This window comes from Hesperophylax consimilis, chromosome 22 (assembly GCF_061612785.1).
Source record: "Hesperophylax consimilis isolate HC1 chromosome 22, BYU_Hcon_1.0, whole genome shotgun sequence".
Lineage (NCBI taxonomy): Eukaryota > Metazoa > Arthropoda > Insecta > Trichoptera > Limnephilidae > Hesperophylax > Hesperophylax consimilis.
Genome location: NC_142857.1, coordinates 9,257,997 through 9,278,716, shown reverse-complemented (window position 1 = coordinate 9,278,716; position 20,720 = coordinate 9,257,997). Strand labels below are relative to the sequence as shown.

Below are 20,720 nucleotides of genomic sequence, written 5' to 3'. Positions count from 1 at the left end.
GTGTTCATTTACGCATTTTAAATAAACTTGTAACTAGTCTATCTGAACAATTTCTTGATTGGCATTCACACCTATGAAATCAACTGCTTGGAGTCAGTGGAACTTAAGTCATTCCCATTTGGTCGTTGAATAGTGTGAGAAAGATATAAGTAGATATCTCCGTTTGTTGAAAGCGGATACTATGTACTCCTGTATATGTAACAAGAGGAAATAAATTCGCGATCTTCGGGCACAATGTATAACGCACTAGTTCAATAGTTCACCGTCTTGTATTGTAAAATATTGGACATACTTAGCTATAATAATTATTGCATCCAATTCATCAAACATTTTAACCCTATTAGAATTGTAGTGGTATGCCACTACTTCATTCGAACGGAATTCTAGAAGTTTCGGTTTTTCCAAACAAGCTTCTTAGATGTTCTTTTATTATTTTTCATTTTGTTTGGCAATATCTACATAGCTACCAAATTGTTCGAGAAGCTTCTTCACCTTTTAAAAGCGACAGCATGAGGAATCTAGTCAGTCATCAATCCGCCATCAGTTAACAAGGTGCTCAACGAGTGATAATCCGCGCACCTCACTTGCGCGAAGGACATTCTTCCCGGCTCTGCTCATGGACTCCATCGGGACATCATCATAGCCCTTTGGCCCAGATCGCCGTCCCTGGCCAACGCTACATAGATTACAGCGCCCTGGTTCCAGCGTTTCTGACCATCGCTTCATCCACTCACCATGACCACCACGAGGACACGCAGCATCCTCACTGGTCTACTCAGCTCCCGTTCAACCGCCTACAAGGTCCACCGCACCTTCGGCCTACTCGTCAGCACTGGAGTACTGATTGCCAAGATAGCCAGTGCCTGACAGTCAACGAGTCCGGTCACTAGCGCCCGGCGTCGACTCACAGACCCGCGCTTGACCTGCCATCACCGCCTGCATCCGGAGAATACTACATCTGTCCAACGTCATCTCATCACGGCTACCTGACTCATCAAATAAATACTCTGACCTTCACAACAACATCTTTCATTCCGTGCCTCCTCACCAGATCCCTAAAGTGGTGACCCCGACGTGATCGTGTTACCCCGACTCACCGGTAACCCCGTCTCAAAATGGGTGATCGGTTGAGGCACCATGGAGCTTCGTGCACCAGACCATCTCCGCACCAGCGCGGATAATAGTGCCCACCATGGTTACCTTGAGTGTATCCTGAGCTTGTGTTGTGAACAGTGTTTGTAATTTATAATAATTTTGTTTTTCTAACCGTTTTATTTTTTTTACGTGAGAGAATATACAACAACTGTACAGTGGCCCTTAACCCAAAATAAATGCAACGATACCAGCACCAACCCTTCCTACTACTATCAACAAGCAGGATCTGACTCAACTTTTCTTTCTATCGCAGCCCTCAACCATGCCGCTGGAAGGGGAGTCCTGTAGTGGTACGCCACTACTTCATTCGAACGGAATTCTAGAAGTTTTGGTATTTCCAAACAAGCTTCTTGGATGTTCTTTTATTATTTTTCATTTTGTTTGGCAATATCTACATAGCAACCAAATTGTTCGAGAATCTTCTTTAACTTATAAAAGCGGCAGCGTGAAGGAACTCGCCAGTATTCCGTCTCCAAACCGCCAGCCAAGTTGACCTAGATATCGCCAGCATTTTATAGTATTGTGAATAGTAAACGAGACTTTTATTTGTACACCAAGATAACTACAGAATTATATTTGATAAATTGACCGAATTTAGATGTATTAAGCTGTGTTGCACTCACTTTTTTCAAAAAAATCACGCGTGTTCATGAAAATACCCTCCGTCGTCGATCCTAATGGAAGATGCCTCCCGTGCTTATTTATTTCCTCAGAAAAAAATCATAACTTTTTGTACTCACGTTGTTCCAGGCTTGAGTTCATCGCTATACCAGGCATACACGTGCTTTATGGTAGAGAGGTATCTTCTGTAGGCCGTCATTGGCGTGGAAGACTTCTTGGTCCCGATGAGGATCTTCAGAATACTAGGTACAGCCAAGACGCAAACCAAACCGCATAGAGTGACTCCGTATTGGGCGAAAAGGTTTTTCCATATATATTGCTGGCCTCTGTTGGTAAAACAATAATCTGTTCAAATGTGATAAGCTGATGAAAACATATGGCAATAACAAAAACTTATAAATAAAATGTAACTATATATAAGACTTATAATATATCGTAGATACCACTTCTAAGGAATTATATATTTAAAGAGCGAATCAGTCTCTTGGTGTTTTAGATGAAAGTTCTGCCAAATAAAAATAACTCACCAAAAAACCGTGTCCATGGTCAAATTTAACCATTTGGTGTTAAAAAATATAATGAAGCTAAATCTAGAACTGATTTGACGCAAAGTCCGCATTTTTATTGAGACGGATATCTTTAAGACCATTGTGATTGTTTTTCTAGATTGATAATTTGACGCAACACCCAGGACTACCTTTCTTATTAAGTAGTGAATATATTAGTCTGTACAGTTACACGATGGAAAAGATCAGTTCACCCAACTAGAAGTTTAAAAGATTCTCGATAACTGCAACAAAATTCTTACAAAATATACGAGACTTGAATTAGAACCTTGCGGTACCCCGAGCCAAAAACTGAAACGTCTAACAAGACTTGCATATGACATTATTAATAACAAAATAGCATGCTACCTCGAAATTATGATTATTATGAATAGTTTTTTGAAGTGAAACTTCTTTACGCGCGTTATGCATTTTCGAGGACCGGAGTAAAACCGACTCATGACCGTCACGAAAAACCGTGATCATTTCGCTATAGGAGCCTAGCTAATATAATATACCTAGTTTAGGTCACTCTCCAAACTCAGCTTCGCGGTCTAGAGGCAGAGCGCCCGACTGTCGTCGTGAAGAACCGAGGTTCGATCCCCGCTTTAACTATTTTTTTTTCTTTTTGTTATTTTTTTAATACGAGGAAAAGTGATAAAATGCTCTCGTGCTGCGACTTTGTCAGGCATACATATAAGAAGATATCTACATGATTTGTAATAATGTAGTAAAAAATTACATAAATTTGTTAATTTTAACCGAGAGTCTCCCGAAATGTCTAAATCCATTTAGTGAGACTCTAGACCGGCAGGTGTTCACTCGAGTAATTGGCTAGAAGTAACGGTCGGTACCAATATGATATTTTGGTCGAAATATAGCTTACAAATCGAGCCGGTTGAGTCGCTCGGTATTTTGATTAATTATTTTTATTTTGAATCATTAAAATTACTAATCAAGTCCGATAACGCGACTAATTACCCTCGCAGACGTGCGTGACAAGTTTTTTTAGTAAAAAACACAGCCGTAAGTGAGTTTTTCAAAATTTCGAAATGTTTTTCAAATACAGACTTCATATGGGTATGAGACTGTTAAAACACGATAGATCTTTTCCAAAACGGACAAATATATGGAAATATTTTGAAAAACGACAGATATGACTTCAAACTGTCGATATATCTTCGATTCGACCCTATATAAAGCGTTAACGAGACGTTATGTGATTATTCATTTGTCGTGTTTGAAAACGATAATTTGCGGGGGACAAGTCAATTGAGGAGTACACGTTGTATACGCGGTTCTTGTCGCGCGAGATACCTCTCCTCGCGGTCTAGAGGCAGAGCGTTCGACACCCGTTATGCAGGACCCGGGTTCGAATCCCATATTTTTATAAGTATTCATTTTTTTATCACATGCTACTTATAAATATGTCAATATTAGGAATCTAGTTAAACGTTCATTTGTTAACAACACGCCTATAAATAAATTTATACTTTTTAAAACTATAATGATCAGCATTCTGAATAATAATAATATGAAATGAAAAGAGAGAGAGAAGAATACTAAAAGTTTCACTTCCGTCGTGCGTAGGCTTGCCACACACTGTATTTTTTTTTGTTTTTTGTGTTATTATAATCTTAAATTCTGAGACGGATTTTTAAATTACCTTTTATATTTCTCCTTGTCAAACCATGGGGGTAGGTTCATCTCAAGGTCCAGCGATTGGCAACTGTCGCAGGGCTGGTCATTAGCATCTCCATCAAGCAACAAGTCGATGTGCTCCTTCACTGGAAGTACTGGAAATAAAGAAAGATATTATTTAATCTGAAGTTTAATTGAATTTGTTGGTAAATGCCAGGATTATGCTTATTACGTTACAACGTAACTACTTCACATGTAATTCGATAACGCTTTATGTCTTTCATGTTAATTATTCTTAAATTACAATTATAGGGTATATAAAACCAATTTCAGGGTTGCTAACAAGAACTTGAATTTCTCCACCTCATTGTGTTGATCAAATTATTAGGATTTTCCACAGAATGATTAGGATCGGTTGGTTCTATTTCATTCAGAATAATTATGATCGGTTGGTTCTATTTCGTATAGAATGATTAGGATCGGTTGGTTCTATTTCGTACAGAATAATTAGGATCGGTTGGTTCTATTTCGTATAGAATGATTAGGATCGTTTGGTTCTATTTCATACAGAATGATTAGTATCGGTTGGTTCTATTTCGTACAGAATGATTAGGATCGTTTGTTTCTATTTCATAGAAAAAAATTAGGATCGTTTGATTCCGGAAATCTACTAAAAAGCAACCCCAACCTAATTTCTTAACAATGTGAATCATAAATCATGTATTATTTATTAACATAATTCATATTTGGAAGCCTTATGATTTAATTGCTTATCACGTTCTTTCAATGTCGGTCCTTTTCTCAATAAATTATAATACATTACTAGTTGGAGTGTATGAATGGTTTGGAGTAAAGTTTTGAATTCCAGTGTATCTGAATACTGAGTTCATTTTTAAGGAGGAAATAATGTTATAGTATTCTAATTTTTTTTTTTCGTTTCTTCCTCGGGCGTTCTCAACTAATTCTACCATTCGCTTCCAGGACATTCTCTCCTCACACCCCTTTCTTCATCACTTTTATTTATTAGATACTAAAAAATACAAATTACAGAGTAATGAAGCTATGACTGTCCAACTGGGAAGGTTTCCCGTTTTAGGACAGTCAAATTGATAGGTTTAGTTGATATTAAGTACGTAATGTAACACAAATACATAACGATAAATTCATAACATTGGAGAAATTATTTTTTACGTAACATTGTGGAAATTACTTTCATGTTTAAAATATAAGAGATAAGTTAGGTAAGCATCTTTTTTTTCTCATTGTTTCTGTGATGTGTAAGAATTATTATTTTAACTGATTTAAGACGTGTTTACTAGCCCGGAGTGAAAGAGGTCGAAAAAAAATTTTCTTCGAATTTCAAAAACCCTATATCATTTAATGTTGCTTTAGATAAATAGCTGTTGAAAAATATTTTTTTTTTTTGACATATGTTCTTCAGGTGGCGCAGAGGACCTGAAATTTTGAAAAAATTTCAGGTCCTCTGCGTTCAATCATTTCAGCCTTCAGTCGTGTCATATGCGTATGGGGTAGCTCCCTGAATTCCAGAGGAAAAGTGTAATTTTGTTTCGAATTTCGGCATTTCTTTTCTCGATTTTATTCTTACTCGAATATATCCATCGCGTGCTGTACTTCCGCAAACAGCCAAGCTAGCTTCAGTGACCAGCTTCACACATCCACAGCCTGTGTGTGACATGGAAAAGTTTCAATCCGGATATTTATATCTTCGCTCATAATTTTGTCCCATAATTCACTGTCACCGTATTTTTTTGTGACTGGTGGCTCGAATATTTTTTCTGTCTTCCAGTTTATCAAATCATAATAATCGTTGGCTTCGAAGTTTAGTTTTGGAGTCAAGAATGTCCTTACTTTTTTCTCCTTTGCATTTTGCCGGGCTTTAAGAATTCTTCTTACTGCTAATTCTTTTATATGCTGTCTTTCGTCTTGTAGCATCGCTAATAAAATATTTTCAGAATGAGCGAAGAAAGAGTTCCGCTCGATTATTCGAAAAACAATTGTTTTCAGCTCATATTTTAAATAGGAGCATCTTTTTATCATACGAAGGACATGTTTCGGACCATCTTTACATGAAGGTTTTGTTTTTATGGTGAACCATATTGGCGCATACACTTTATCACAAACGTAGCAATCTCAACCAGACTATGAGTTGGAAACTTTGTTGCTACATATAGTCACAATATTCTATTTGCGCAGGTTAGCCAACGAGAGTGTGCCAGCTTTCCTGGTTGCTTATTAGCCAAATCAGTTCTTACGCTGCCTTGTGTTACAGCTTGACAAATTTCATAAAGATATTTTTGATCATTGCTTAGAATTTTCACGTCGATATCAGGTAAGACTGTCGTAATTTTATCAAATTTCACCACAGGGAGGTCTTCACAGTGCTGTAACATCTTGCCAATGACTCCTGCAAACGTATTGGGACCTGAAGTACTGCCATCCAAAGTATTAAAAAGATGACGCAGTGGTAATTCGTTGGCATGCAACAAACATATAAACCAGTGTAATGGTCTATTTAAATGTCTTTCAATCAATGCGATTGCTCCATTCTTGAAGCCCGTGTTTACAGCCGTTCCATCGCATCCAATGGCTACAATGGTTGATAAATCTTCGAAGTGCAAATTTAAAAATTCTAAAATTGAATCCTTAATAGAATTAGCGGTTCCAGAAGGAGGCGCGACGTGGCCAATGTACTGAGAATCTGGCTCGGAGAGCAAAACAATATGTTCTTCAGTAATGGTTCTCCTGTGGTACTTGTAATCATGTTTTTCCTGCACAATGGTCTTGTCTTTCCGACCATCAAAATATAACCCACTTATTTTACCGTCAGAACTCCCGAAGCTCGAAATCTGCCTTCTTTGCAACTCTTCTCGAACTTTTCGGCGCTCGCGTCGTAATTTACTTCTATCTATTACTTTTGAGAAATCTTGTTTAGAAATAAAACCAATATCTTGAAGAACTGCACTGGCGATGGTTGATGCTGATCTGTCGGAGACACCAGTCCTGTCACAGGCAGTGGCAAGATTTTTTAATCGATGCCTTATCTGATTTGTTTGTGATTTCAATGTGGATGGCGTGGAGTATGCCAGAAAAAGTGTATAAAAGTCTGGATCTTGATTGCTGTCTGATAATCTTGCACTATCATCCGAGGTCTCTAAAGTCTCTGGTGAGGGGCTCAGAGGTTTCTCAACAGTCTGTTTTTGAAGTAATTTATTTTGCCTCATCAGTCGTAATTGCCTGCGCTCCAAAGCCTTGGTTGCCATTATATCTTTTGAGCCTATATACATTTTGCGGCTACTTCTCTGATCTTGCAGGAATTCTAGCTCCTTCTTGGGTATTTAAACTAAACATTTACAAAAATCGACACAAATGCACTTGCAAACAGCAATATCAAAGAGTTTTTTTGTTGCATCTTCATAAAATTCAGTTTTCTTTTTAGGTACTCGACATTTCTTTAAGCATTTGTACTTGTGATAATACCGGGTTAGTTTAGTTACAATTTGACGTTCAGTTACAATAGGAATAGACGCTTTATTCCACAACGTAATTAGATAAATTGCAATTATTTCACAAATATCTTTGAAAGAAGGATCTTTTCCATTTGATAACCACTGCAAGTCATTTCTAATACACAAATAATACTTTATTACATTCGAATAAGTTGGCAACACATTGTCTTTTAATTTTTCTGGGTCACCAAACATAGAACACATTGAATTTTTTCTTGTTTTAGGCATATTACAAAGAAATCACAATCAAGTTTTCGCAGCTGTTCCAACGAACGTGCACTCCGCGCTTATGTCTGTCAATTACTGATTGACTGCAGCTGTTGTTACGCAAAATAGTGTCAAAGGGTGGGGGGAAGAAGAGTAAGTTAGATGGCTAAAACTAAAATACATTTTGTGACGTTTAAGCTGGATTAGATGATGTGCTTGTTTACTAACAAAATCTGAAAAAACACCATTTTTTGTAGAACTTTAGGGTCAGTGCGCCACCTGAAGATGAAGTTGGAATTTGATGATATTTTGTGTACTTTATAGGGTACTACCAAGGCACCCATTGGTAATATAGGAAACACGAAATTCGAAAAAAGTTTTTCCACAAAGTTTACATATTATTTGAGTTTGTGTGGTGGGAATTTTAGATCTAAAAGCTAAAAATATGAAATAATTATATTAATATATAAAACATTTGTTGTTTATCTGTGAGTAAACTTATGTTCGCTCTCGACTCTCCCTAAGTCCAGAAGCCAATTGTTTCGATTTCAATGTATGGGGTAAACATTTTTGGCCTTAAGTAAGAGAATTGTCTTGAGCAAGGGATGTCTCAGTAGTAGTTGGAACTACTGGATTCCTTCCTGCTTCCTGTCGTGAAGATGGTCGATGGAAGGATAGTCGTGACGATGTTTTTGTGAATGTAATATATATGGTAGTTATAATTTTTCTGATGTATAGTAGTTGCCTTACCTACATCAAGAACTCGTATCTCTTAAAATAATACATCTTTTCTTGGGGTACCTAAATAGTTTTTTTTGAAGAATGACCTTCTTGGTTCTTATTGACTCTTCTTGGCTCTTCTAGTATCTGCATGGCTCTTCTTCATTCTTCTTGGTTCTTCTTGTCTATTGTTGGCTCTGCTTGGCTCTTCTTGCCTTTTTTTGGGTCGTTTTGATTCTCCTTGGCTCTTCTTGCATCTTCTTGGCTCTTGGCTTGGTACAATTTATTATGCGTCCTATTTATTTATATGAGTGTTATTAGTGATTTTTGAGCTTTTGCTAGGGGAACTAGTATTATTTTGGTACATCCGCTCCAACCTCTGAATGCATATCCTAGTTAAGAGTTACACACGGCATATTATATTTGTTTCGGATCTTTTACACAGAGAATATTTCTAATAGCCATAAATAGGAGAGTAAGTTTTCTGATCTTTATGGAAGTTGAGTCTATATGATTATTTATTCCTCATTTTACTACAAATAATTATTTGATTCATCTCTACATCGGGCGACCTCGACTTTTTCTACATTCAAAGTACTCTCTAAACACTTCTAGCACTAATAAAAATAAACTTTGAAATTTTCGTCATTCGTTTTAAAGTCTCTATGGTACACACAAACGGACATTGTCTTTTATTTATATCGATATACAATCCAGTCGACGCGACGTGTCAATATTCGCATTCAAAGGCTAATAAAAGTTACCCATTCACACCTGCTTATTTAGATTTTTGAAAACACAAAACAGTTTTACATTTAGGACAGCTTTTTAGACCCACTATGAAGCCACAAACTGGTTAATAAACCAGAAAAATAATCACCATATTTCATCACTTTATCAATCGCTGGCATAGGTATTGTTATCATAATAAGGTGTTTCCGCCGAAATACAATTTCATTGGATTCAGTGGCTACGAGTGCCATCCAAATGAAATTAGATAAATAGTCAGTAAATTTTTCAAATGAATAATGATACTTATTATCCCAGGCCACCTCACTTTTTCAATGAATGACGAATAACATACGATAAGATACGATACAATTGTACCACCGCAGCCAGGGGCACTCCTGTCCCAGTGCAACCAGAGGGCACTGATTATTTAGGATTCGGAACACATGCTCTGAGGAATGGAAGGAGGTTAATCGACCGGTATACAGGCAACATATAGACCGGTCAGTGGTTGAGTGGGCATAGCGCTTGGGTCTCACCCGAGCGTCGCGTGTTCGATTCCTCGGCTGGCTAAGTCCTCCATCACAACACAAGCAACATTTTCGGCTTTCTGTGATGGTAGTAGGAGATTTTCAAACATTGTTGGGTTATTCGTAACCCGGGAATGTTTGTCTTTCTTTAAAAAAAAAAAAAAAAATATTGACAATATTTGAATTTAGGATGGGCAGGAATAAAGAAATTGACTGAGCGTTATTTTTTTATATCTTTCTTCTTCTTGCCTCTTCTTCGTTTTTATTGGTTCTTCATGTTATTTCTTGTCTCTTCTTGGCTCTTCTTAGCTCTTCTTGTCTCTTCGGGACGCTTCTTAAGACGCCTTGGCTCGTTTACTTGTATCTTCTCGCACCTCTTGGCTCTTCATGATTCTTGCTGGTTCTTCTTCTCTCTTCTGTTTCTATTTGGCTCTTCTTGGTTCTTATTGATTCTTCTTAGCTCTTCTGGTATCTTCGTGGCTCTTCTTCATTCTTCTGGGCTCTTTCTATCTCTTATTGGTTCTGCTTGGCTCTTCTTGACTTTTCTTGGCTCGTCTTGATTCGCCTTGGTTCTTCTTGAATCTTCTTGGCTCTTCTTGGCTCTTGGCTTGGAACTATTTATTAAGCGTCATATTTATCGAACTCATATTTTAAATTCAGAATTAACAATATCATCTTGCAACAAATTATTATAATCTTTTTATTCTGTGAAATATTACATTGATATGTACAACCTTCAAAATAAGTTTAAAAGAAAAAGTTGTTGCTAAATACGTATTTATTTATACTGGATTTTTACAGATGATCTCACTTACGTGAGAACAATCCAGTTATAAAAACTCAGTTGATACACAATATATACATAGGTACATAGTTATAATAATTATTAAAAATACTAATTTCGGTTGTGCGTCTGTCTGTCATTCCAGTTCACTCAATTTTGAAAAGTTTGTTTTGGAGAATCCAGACAAGCTATAAAGTACCTGTCTATAATATAATATTTTTAACAGAAAATTATTTTATTTGCTATTTTCAAAATTGGAACAGATGTGTCGGGAATTCAGACTATCCACATTGATGTATTTAAATTTAGATTGTCTCGAAGTGGAAAAATATGTTTTTTTTTTACACCTAATTAGTCAAATATTACCTCCAACGCTAGATAGAGCGTTAGAACGCCGTAGTAGAACGCGTTTCGACACGATATGTATGACTATCCCGTGATTTTTAACTAGTCTGCGCCAGCCCATTAACAAATTTGTACTTACGATTTTGCTCCATCTTCAATATCCCGGTGTTGTAGACTGTTTTCTTATAATTTTGTCATCTATCTGTAGTAATCGATGTTACCGATAGTCCATTGTATCTGTAATAAAAAAGTGGATATTATTAAATGTGTAAGTTATTTAAAACTTTCTTTTTCGTACATGAAGGCTCATTATAACTCTTCAAAATAACAATTCAACAGACCTTTGAATAGTGATATAAAGTCATGCAAAGTTATGAAACAAAGACTAGGTTAAGGTGAAGTAGTGCAAAATGATGTATTTTTTTATGATAAACTAATGTTTATAAGGCAAGGTATTTTTCTATGCGTGGCTCAAAGGATAACAAATTATTATAAGCAATAATTACTCGCCTGAAATATCCATACAAATTTAAAATATCTCCCGACTAAATATAATAAGCAATAATTGTTGATTGGAATACTAGTATTGCCTGACCGGCAATCAGAAGGTGCTGGTTCAATTCCCGTCGGCGGCATTTATTTTTACTCGGAAGATATTTTCAATTTGCATGGATATTTCAGACGAGTAATTATTGCTTCTAATAATTTGCAAAATTATGTGTTTTTGTTTTGAAAAATTGATAGCTTAGAAACATTATAGATGCTTCAATTAAATATTGCAATTACAACACATCTTGGCCTTTTAAACCATGGAGAATTTTTATCAGTCTTTTTATAAGCTCAGAAGAAAATATAAGTATCAGGCCTAAAAACACTTGAATTTGCAAAATCTCGAAATCTCTCAAAATCAAAAACGCCTTTTTGGATATTTTTTTATAGAATAATGTGGAAAATTAAGTTTTTCACGAAATTATCGATAAATAATTTTAATATTTATGACGTCTGATACGTAGGTTATGTTTATAGGTGAGTTTTTTTCATCGCTTTCAATGATTTTTTATCACTTTTTAAAGGTGTGTTGAGTTCTCATCGTGTTGAGTCATCATGGAACCGATATTTATAATTTATTTCGAATTTTATATTGTGTATAACTGTCCAGAAACGATTGCAATCTTATTAACATATTGATGTCAGATATCTTACGATTAGAAAACTCGTTTAATCGGATTGCATAACATACATTCAATAAACTATATTACATCAGTGGTGGATTCAATTCCAGCTACATAACTAACTTAAATCAATGTGAATTTTAAATATTTAAAACATTTTTTGCAAAATAGTGTCAATGCTAGTTTGGATATTGAAATATTGAGAAATTAATATTTTTTATAAGGAAAAAACGTTCATTTCAAAAAGCATCAACCACTGTTTCGATTTGAAGTTTATAATATAACTAGTGAAATCCGCAATGGCGTCTCTGTATATAGGGTTACCAGATTGTCAAGATAAAAAAACCGAATATTTTTTATCAAAGGGTCCCCCCTTTAATTTTTTTTTCGTACAATTTGTCGAAAATCAAAGGGTCCTGATTATCATAAACCCCTTAGATTTTGACCAAATCAAACAGAGAAAATAAATGAAAATTTCTGAGGGTGAACGCAATGAAACACTTAAAACTTATACTTATTATTACTATTGGTAAGCAAAAAATCACTGTTTAACATTTTTGGCACTAGATGCTACTGCTTTAAATAATCGTTTATTGCCTGAAATTGTATCTTTAAGGCGATGCACTACGTCGTGTACTATTTTAAATTGAGCCGCTATCAATAACAACCCTTACGTAGATAAGGTTTAAATTCCCGCTTAACACCATCCGCCTGTTCTGATTTATGCAAGATAAAAACATGTCCAAAAAGTGCCTTTTATTTTATTTTGTGGATGTTCAGGCATGAATATTTAATTTTTTTTCGATCATTTTATAAATAACTTAATTTGCCAGATAATACAATAAAATCATAACCGAAAATGGGTTCGTAAGTAGGAGATTTTGAACTTTAAAGAAGTTTTCATAGGCCTTTACATTATTTTTTTCTGGGTTTATAAAAAGACTTATCTAAAAAATACTCGATTATTTCAAAGGCCAAGATGTATTCTACTCGCAGTATTTAATTAAAGCATCTGAAAAAATTCTACGCGACCAAATTTTCAAACCAAAAACACATGATTTTGCATTACTACGTATGGCATCGCCTTAAATTCAGTGCAATTGACATTTAAATTGAAAAAAACAAATAATTCGCTTTTTACAGTACTTACACCTAGTCGATTTCTTTCGTAAGTCCATATAATTCCCATTACACTAAAAACTCTTTCTACGAAAGCATTGGACGCACTGGAACACTGTACACATATTGTACCATTTTCAACAGATTTGAGTCGTGTTACCACCCGCCAGAATCGCTCACGGCTTTTGCTCTGTAAATTATCTCGTGAGGTATACAGGGTGTATCGGCACGTACCCGACAAACTTTAACCAGCTATTCCTTAGCACATTTGGAGTAAAAAATGTTATGGGCACTTTGCTGTTCGGTAACATTTTTTTTAATAAAAAATTTACTATTCATATTTTCACCACATGTTACCAATGTTTTATCCCTTGTCAAAGTTTGAAAACCCATCTGGCAATATTTTGTTCGAGTTTCGTTGAATAATGTACGTACGTACCTACGTTGGCGCGCTTTTACAATCACAACGAAATGGCACGGCACCATTCGTCTCATTTTTAACTATTATTATTTAGTGTGTACGAAAGAGCGAGGACACTTTTTGACACACTTGCTAATAACAGCTGCTGAACACGAGATACAATGCAAATGACAGTGACGGAGTGTGGATTTTTTATTTATTTTTTGTTTCTAATGGAAAAAAAAATGTTACCGGACAGCAAAGCGCCCATAACATTTTTTACTCCAAATGTGCTGAGGAATAGCTGGTTAAAGTTTGTCGGGTACTTGCCGATACACCCTGTATATGTAGCGTATTTACAAAAAAAACGACATTTTATTGTCCGGTTTTACAAAATTTTCAAGACCGGACAGCCGTCAGCAAAAAACCGTACTGTCCGGTCCAAAACCGGACATCTGACAACCCTAACTGTATACTACAATGTCACTGTTAAAAAAACTACTTGACATCGTCTTTAATTCGACTCCGTATCTCATTTGGGTACAGCATTACTGCGTTAAGTATTCCAGAGCGTCACCGAATTCGTCTACCATTCAAAACGCTCTCCAAGCACTCGTCGCACTAATAAAAAAAACTTCATCGAAATTTATGATTTAAGATATTCACGGCCAAAAGTATTTTTGTTATTTGTTTTTGGGGTGTTATGCCGTGTTGCGCTAACTCCTTCTTTAGCCAACGTTTCGGACAGCATTGTAGTGTCCATCATCAGGGCAGATGTGTTTTAACAATATTAATAATAATAATAATTCTTTAGAAACGTTGGCTAAAGAAGGAATTAGCGCAACACGGTATAACACCCCAAAAACAAATAACAAAAATTCATGGAAAATTTCTTCATTAATCCACTACTTTTCAAGTTTTGCCAACACAAACAAAAGCAGACTGAATTTTTATATATATATATATAGATTACAGACTTCTGTTAATTTTACTAAAACATACCTTTATTTACATAGTTTTCTCTTATTTATAAACAGAAGTAGTAATTTAATAATACTGTTTAAATACTCATCGTTTTGACTCATTAAAAATTACTATTTCAACTAAAATATAGTTTCAAAAATGGTAAACACAGTTTCAACTTGTATTACGAATATATTTTAAACACTCTTCTCTTTTCAATAATATACTCGTAGATATATTCAATATTATGAAACCCACTATATTCACAAAATCATTGCCCAACACACATTAAAATGCAATTACAATCACTGGCTGTAAACACGATTTTAATTGATGCACCTTTCACTACGAACTCAAAGAAAACTACACTAAACTAAAATTAGATAGGTAAACTAAATATTACAAATTATTAATAAACTCAATGATGTTTTGTTAAAAAACCACAATATTATGTTATTTTTTATTCGTTTGGTAAGTACCATTAAAAACACGTAACTTTAAAACTTTTACAGCTGTTTCACCAACAGACGTGCTCCTTCATCAGAAATATTCCGACTATAAACGAGGTTAGCATGGCGTGAAGAAACTTCATAGGTATACATACTTTCTCTTTTTATATGACAGTAACTGCTATAGGCCACTGCCAGTAAGATACACCTAATCGAAAGTCGTCAAACGCGTTTATAGTGTGACGAAAAATTGCGCATAAATTATACAACATTTTTAAATTGAGCCTTGATTTTACTAGTTGATTCATTAACTACTTTTTGTGATCACTCCAATTTGAAACAAGTTAGATTCCATTTTTGAAATGTAAAAAGCATATTTGTACTCCTATCTAAGTATTTTCCGAAAATGTTTAAGTATTAAAACATAAATTTTATAAAAGGAGAAAGTTATTTGGGTCAAGTTTCACTTTTATAATGTTTTTGGTTGGACCTTTTCATGAACTGTTGCTTGCTGTCTGAAAGAGTACATCTTTTGAGGATCAAATATCAGGTAGGCATTTTATAAGTGGCATCTGATCAATCTTTCGTGTGGTTGATTGTACTTAATAAGGTGTGTAAAGGTATAGGGTGTTTTAAAAAAATATTCACGATTTAAAAAAGAATCAGAGATGGGCGAAGTAATCATATTTTTGTCTCTCATATCTTCGTCAGTATGAGTCTTATAATAAATTTAAATATAGATTAACATTGGGAGATGGGTTAGAGGCCGGGAGGGGAGGGGAAATCCCAAAACGGCAGAAGAATAATTGACTAACAGTAATAGGGTATTCTCACTGTTTTTTTTATTCTCGAAAAAAATTACGATATTGAATGTATTTTTATTTTATTTTTATGTTAACGAATAAATTTTCTAAAACGATTTAATACTTAAGGTAGAAACACACTGGGTCGTCGTACGCAATACACGCATTACTACGTTCCCACGTCAATGTGCACACTGATTCTACACGTGATCACGTGGCAGGTGGTCTCTGGTTGTGAAATACGCGGCGTGCAGGCAGGTAAGTTGATTTGACGTTTACTTTTTAGGTTAAGTTTATGTGTGTCACTTGTTAGCAGACGCAATTCGTAGCTTTGTTATCTCTTGCGATTCGGAGTGCGAATTTGAGGACGATTTACTTAGTTTTATTTTTTTATTTTAATAAGCCAACTGTCAAAACAAACAACCATAGATATACTAAACCTAACAGAAGATACATAGATAATACCAATCATAGACGTGAAATCAACTCGTTGGAGGCGTGACGCAAGCCCTCCATCTTACACGTCCCACACAAAACTGGACAGTCCAGATCGGCGCAGCTATGGAAGCCTGGGTTTGCGTTGCGTCTGACAAGTGTGATTCTAAAGCATCTATTTCCATATAAAATGCATAAATTGTAATTAGTCCGGATATCGTAATGCATTGCTTACGTAACGTACGTCGACCCAGTGTGTTTTTACATTTACCAGCCAGTGGCGTTTTCTATGTCATAATGACGTTGTATCCGGATGAATTATGAATGAAATTATTTAAATTAGACAGTATTAATACAATGATCACAATCATAAAAATAAATCTAAAGTATTATACACATTTTTAACGGTCGCAGTTTGTGAAAGTACCACATTCCAGGGCTTAAGTCAAACAAGATTATCTATAAAAAACCAGACCAATCAGAAGCTGAGTTGGCATAGCGTTTGGGTCACACCCAGGCGTAGTGTGTTCCTAGGCTTACAAAGTCGTCCATGACAACCAAGCAACTGTTCTTTTCCGCTTACTGTGCTGGTAGTAAGAGATTTTCAAATATTGTCAGTTATTCTTAACCCGGGAAGGCTTATCTTTCTTTAAAAAAAAATAAAGTAAAAAATATCCAATCATGCCATTGGTGTCATATATACACGGTGTCCTGAAACTCGTAGTACATGCGGGAAACTGGTGAATCTACATCACATTTGGAGTCGATTTTGTAGTATTATTTTTTTTTTTTGATTTAAGCTTTCGTTTTCGAGTAAATCGAGTCAGAAGTTGATTTTTTTTGATCAAATTCTTATAAATTATTACTGAGGATCAAAGTACCCAAGTAATTAAAACTATTTAAAAGTAAAACAAATAAAGAAACCCGGATTTAAAGCATTATTTTGAAATCACCCTTCATTTAATCCGGTGTAATCGTAAAATATTTCCGCTCTGCAGGGTTAAAAAATCTGTTCTTCTAATATTCATACGTATCTCTGACATATTTGCAAAATATAGCTTTCTCTAGTATGTTGGGTTCTACTAACATTTAAAGGAAAGAGACGATAGTAAACAGTATTCTAAGCAGATGTCCCATTTCTGTTAAATCGTAAGTAGGTCAGAGCTGATTTATGGGTCGCCGCAGGTGGCCGTATTTTTGAGATTGTTTATACATTGTTTACATTGCAGAAGTTTTCTCGTTAATTTAAACATAAAAGCGAATTGTGGGCGAAATTTGTGTGTTTTAAAACGCGTTATTATTGTTTTTATATTGATACTTTAAGATTTATCATCGATGCCTTCGACGTGTTTGAAAAAAGTTGTACGTTTTTAATGTTTTGATTTTGAGACTTATCATCGATGCCTTCGACGAAATAAAAATTAACTCCGACATGATTCAAATAGTGCAATAATCAATCATCAGACGGACCCAACTGTGCTTGGAAGTTAACGGTGAACATTAAAAATAATTTGACGTGTTTGTGTTTTGAATTGGAGATCGGAACATCGCTACATATTGTGAGTACCTACCTATGCTAATAACAATTCCTATCCGTTGCGTCAGCGTCTCAGATCGAATGACAAAAAATTATAACCCTGAAATAGCCGAAAAATATTTTTTTTTGTTTTTTTTTTTTTTGGTGAAAATGCTCAAATCAAAAAACTTTATGTTAATTTGGGTTCCCTATCTGGTGTAGATTCCCCAGTTTCCCGCTTGTACTACGAGTTTCCGGACACCGTGTATACATTTACCATATTATTAAATGTATAACATTCCTCAAAATATTAATATGGAAACATATGAAACTGCTTACTGCGGTTTAAAGCCAATTAATCCACTTAGATTGCACCGTTTAACCCATTGATTATTGATATTATTATTATTATTACGATCATTTACAGTTTTAGGTTCTACAAATTTGGCACATTTTGGCAATCGTTTGGATCGAGTGGGATATATTATTATTGGTATCTTTTTGTAGATTTGAGCCCTCGATTTATTGGATTGGAATTATCGACCACTCCAACTAAATCATAAAAATCCTCAATGCATGTAACAAACAATTTCAATGAATAAAGAAACTTTAAAAAAATAATTGGTACGTTTTTTGTACATAACGTTGCATGACTCCTGGAAAGAAGGACCGGAGCCAAAAGGACTATGGCACTCACATTTGGGTTATGTCGAGAGACTGGAGGGAGTGGGGGAGATAAGGATATTTAAAAGAGGAACATTTGGAAGTAACCCCACCTTTCTTTTCCCCATCTCCTTCCCTCACCACTATATTTAGCCTCATAACATATCCCAACTGGGGATGGCATAGTCTCATTGGCTTCAGAAGGTTGGGAGATGTTGAGATTCTTATGCAGTTTTACAATAAAAAAGAGTAATCCATAGCTACATATTTCGGGAAAAATTATCCTCCACTCACAACAATTTTGATTGGTAAATTATAATTATCTTTTTTCGCTCAAAACAATTGTTACTTATGAAACACCTTGTTAAATTTATTGTGCTTTGCTGTGTGGATCATACCTATTCTCTATCCGCTGAGATAGGATATAATCATACTGTCCTTGTATCAAATGCCTCTCAGCCAGCAAATGCCACCACCAATTACCATCGTTCACTATTTCACCTTGCTATAACCTTGGTGGGAGGCATTAAGTGCCTGCCGATCAAGGTATTTACAAAATCTTTAAAGAAAAATTAACACATCTTAGATAAACAAAGTTAATAGTTTCTCAGTTTGCGCTGCCTGTATGAAAATCAAATATTATTCAACTAGGGGAGAGGTGACATGAACGAGACGCTTTTTGAAGGCAAAATAGAAAAATATGCTACCAACAAGAAATACACTTATTGAACCAAAATTTACTTAACAAAATTCTTTTTTAATCTTTTCGAAATGCTAATATTTTGAGTTTTAAAAAACGTCAAAATTGGGCTTTTTCATAACCAGCGTGTAATGGAAAAGACACATGAAGCATTAGTGGAACCGAGTAGGTGGTAAATATAAATAATCATTTATTCAAACTTATTTTATTTTTAAGTAATAAGCAATCAAACATGATCATTTTATTACTTAGGTTTACAGAATAAAACATGGAAAAGAAAGAAAGGACTGACAGAAATAAAGAAGAAAACGAAGATTAGTTTCCTAGTGGCAATTCACAAAAAACATTGGAAACTCAAATAAGTTTTTTCATGGACCCATATTTTACAATTGGTTGGCTCTTTCCAAACACTCCTCTAAATCAAACACACTCTTCGTAATAAAAATGATGTCATTAGATTTACACAATCTGATTGTATTCATTAAAACAGCAATAGATTCAACTCACGACATATGTAATAAATCAACAAATTTATAATCATAAACTTACTTTTAAGCGGCGAAAACTTTGAATGAACGCAATTTTTTTTAAAGTTTTGACTGCCAACTTTCTATGATCTATGAACAGTATTGCTACTAAAAAACTCGTTACTACTCAATGCGTTTGGGAGCTACCAGCCCATTCAAAACGGGGTTACTTCATGCCATTTCTCCCCTATCTACCTACCCTAGATCGTTAATGTATTGGCTAATTAAGTTGCTTCTAATGCAGTACCTAGTTAATAATCAACCTATCAACTATCAATCAAATTAACTAATATTATCTCCCCTCCATTCAACATCTCATATCTTCCATCTAAGTATAAATTCGACTTTGAATCTTCCCCATATAATTTTTAAATTTGCCCATTTGAAGAAAAAAGATTTATAAATTCCCCATTCTCCTCTCCATAATGTTAAATGATGGCCTAGAAAACCTTGAAGGGTTTTTTTTTTCTTTTTTTTTCCATTATTTCTGGCTTTCACCCTTCAAGGGTGTTCTTGGCCATCATTTAAAATTATTGAGAAATGAAAGGTGAATTTAAATATTAATTTTATTTAAATAGGCAAATTTCAAAATTATAATAAAAAATTGGAGTCGAGTTCAGACTTAGAAGAGATGAGATGTTGAATGGGGGGGAGGCAATTTTAGATAAGGCTTGATAGAAGAGAGGATATTTGTTTAGAGAGGGACAACCAAAAAATATGTGATCTAAAGTTGGCTTAAATTGGCTCTCTGGTTCGGCGGAGCCAACATTTTAGGCTATTCCAAATGATTTTTTTAAAGTTTTGATTTTTATCTATGATTTTTTTTTTTAACTTTTCATGTGAATACTACACAAAACTTTCATAGTGGTTGATTTTCGGGGTATTATGTAGCCAACGTTTGCCAATTTTTGCCAATGTTTGCCAATGTTTGCCAAAAGATTAGAGGCCATCTTCTATCTAACGTACGCAGATAGGTATGCACCTACATTGAACAACAGGGAGGTTAAGGTTAAATTTATATTTAATTGTGATTCAAAAAGTTCACGGTTAGTGTATTCAAAATGAAAATTCAATGAAATGACAGATTTTAAATAGATATGTTTACTTTATATACATGATAAAATGAATACACTCTTGTTAAATCCTGATTTTGATCCTTTATTAGGTGG

General features: G+C 34.9%; 2 protein-coding genes across 6 annotated transcripts in view; one reads left to right on the top strand and one right to left on the bottom strand.

Moving 5' to 3' along the window:
• The window catches only part of LOC149412810 (uncharacterized), a 39,094-nt gene that overhangs the window by 9,786 nt on the left and 8,588 nt on the right, over positions 1–20,720 (bottom strand). The window contains exons 1-5 of one of the 5 annotated variants that reach the window (XM_089645431.1): positions 14,938–14,999; positions 13,127–13,285; positions 10,944–11,041; positions 3,988–4,117; positions 1,896–2,102 (exon numbers count right to left, since the gene is read on the bottom strand). In XM_089645431.1, coding sequence (XP_089501557.1) covers positions 1,896–2,102; positions 3,988–4,117; positions 10,944–10,956 — 350 coding nt within the window. In that variant the 5' untranslated portion in view covers positions 10,957–11,041; positions 13,127–13,285; positions 14,938–14,999. Of the gene's footprint in view, positions 1–1,895; positions 2,103–3,987; positions 4,118–10,943; positions 11,042–13,126; positions 13,286–14,937; positions 15,046–20,720 lie in introns of those variants that run through there. The other 4 variants (XM_089645430.1, XM_089645429.1, XM_089645432.1 and 1 more) reach the window with 4 other exon arrangements.
• The window catches only part of LOC149412806 (very long chain fatty acid elongase AAEL008004-like), a 99,980-nt gene continuing 96,675 nt past the window's right edge, over positions 17,416–20,720 (top strand). The window contains exon 1 of the mRNA XM_089645438.1: positions 17,416–17,704. The gene's annotated coding sequence lies outside the window, so the exon portion shown is untranslated. The remainder of the gene's footprint in view (positions 17,705–20,720) is intronic.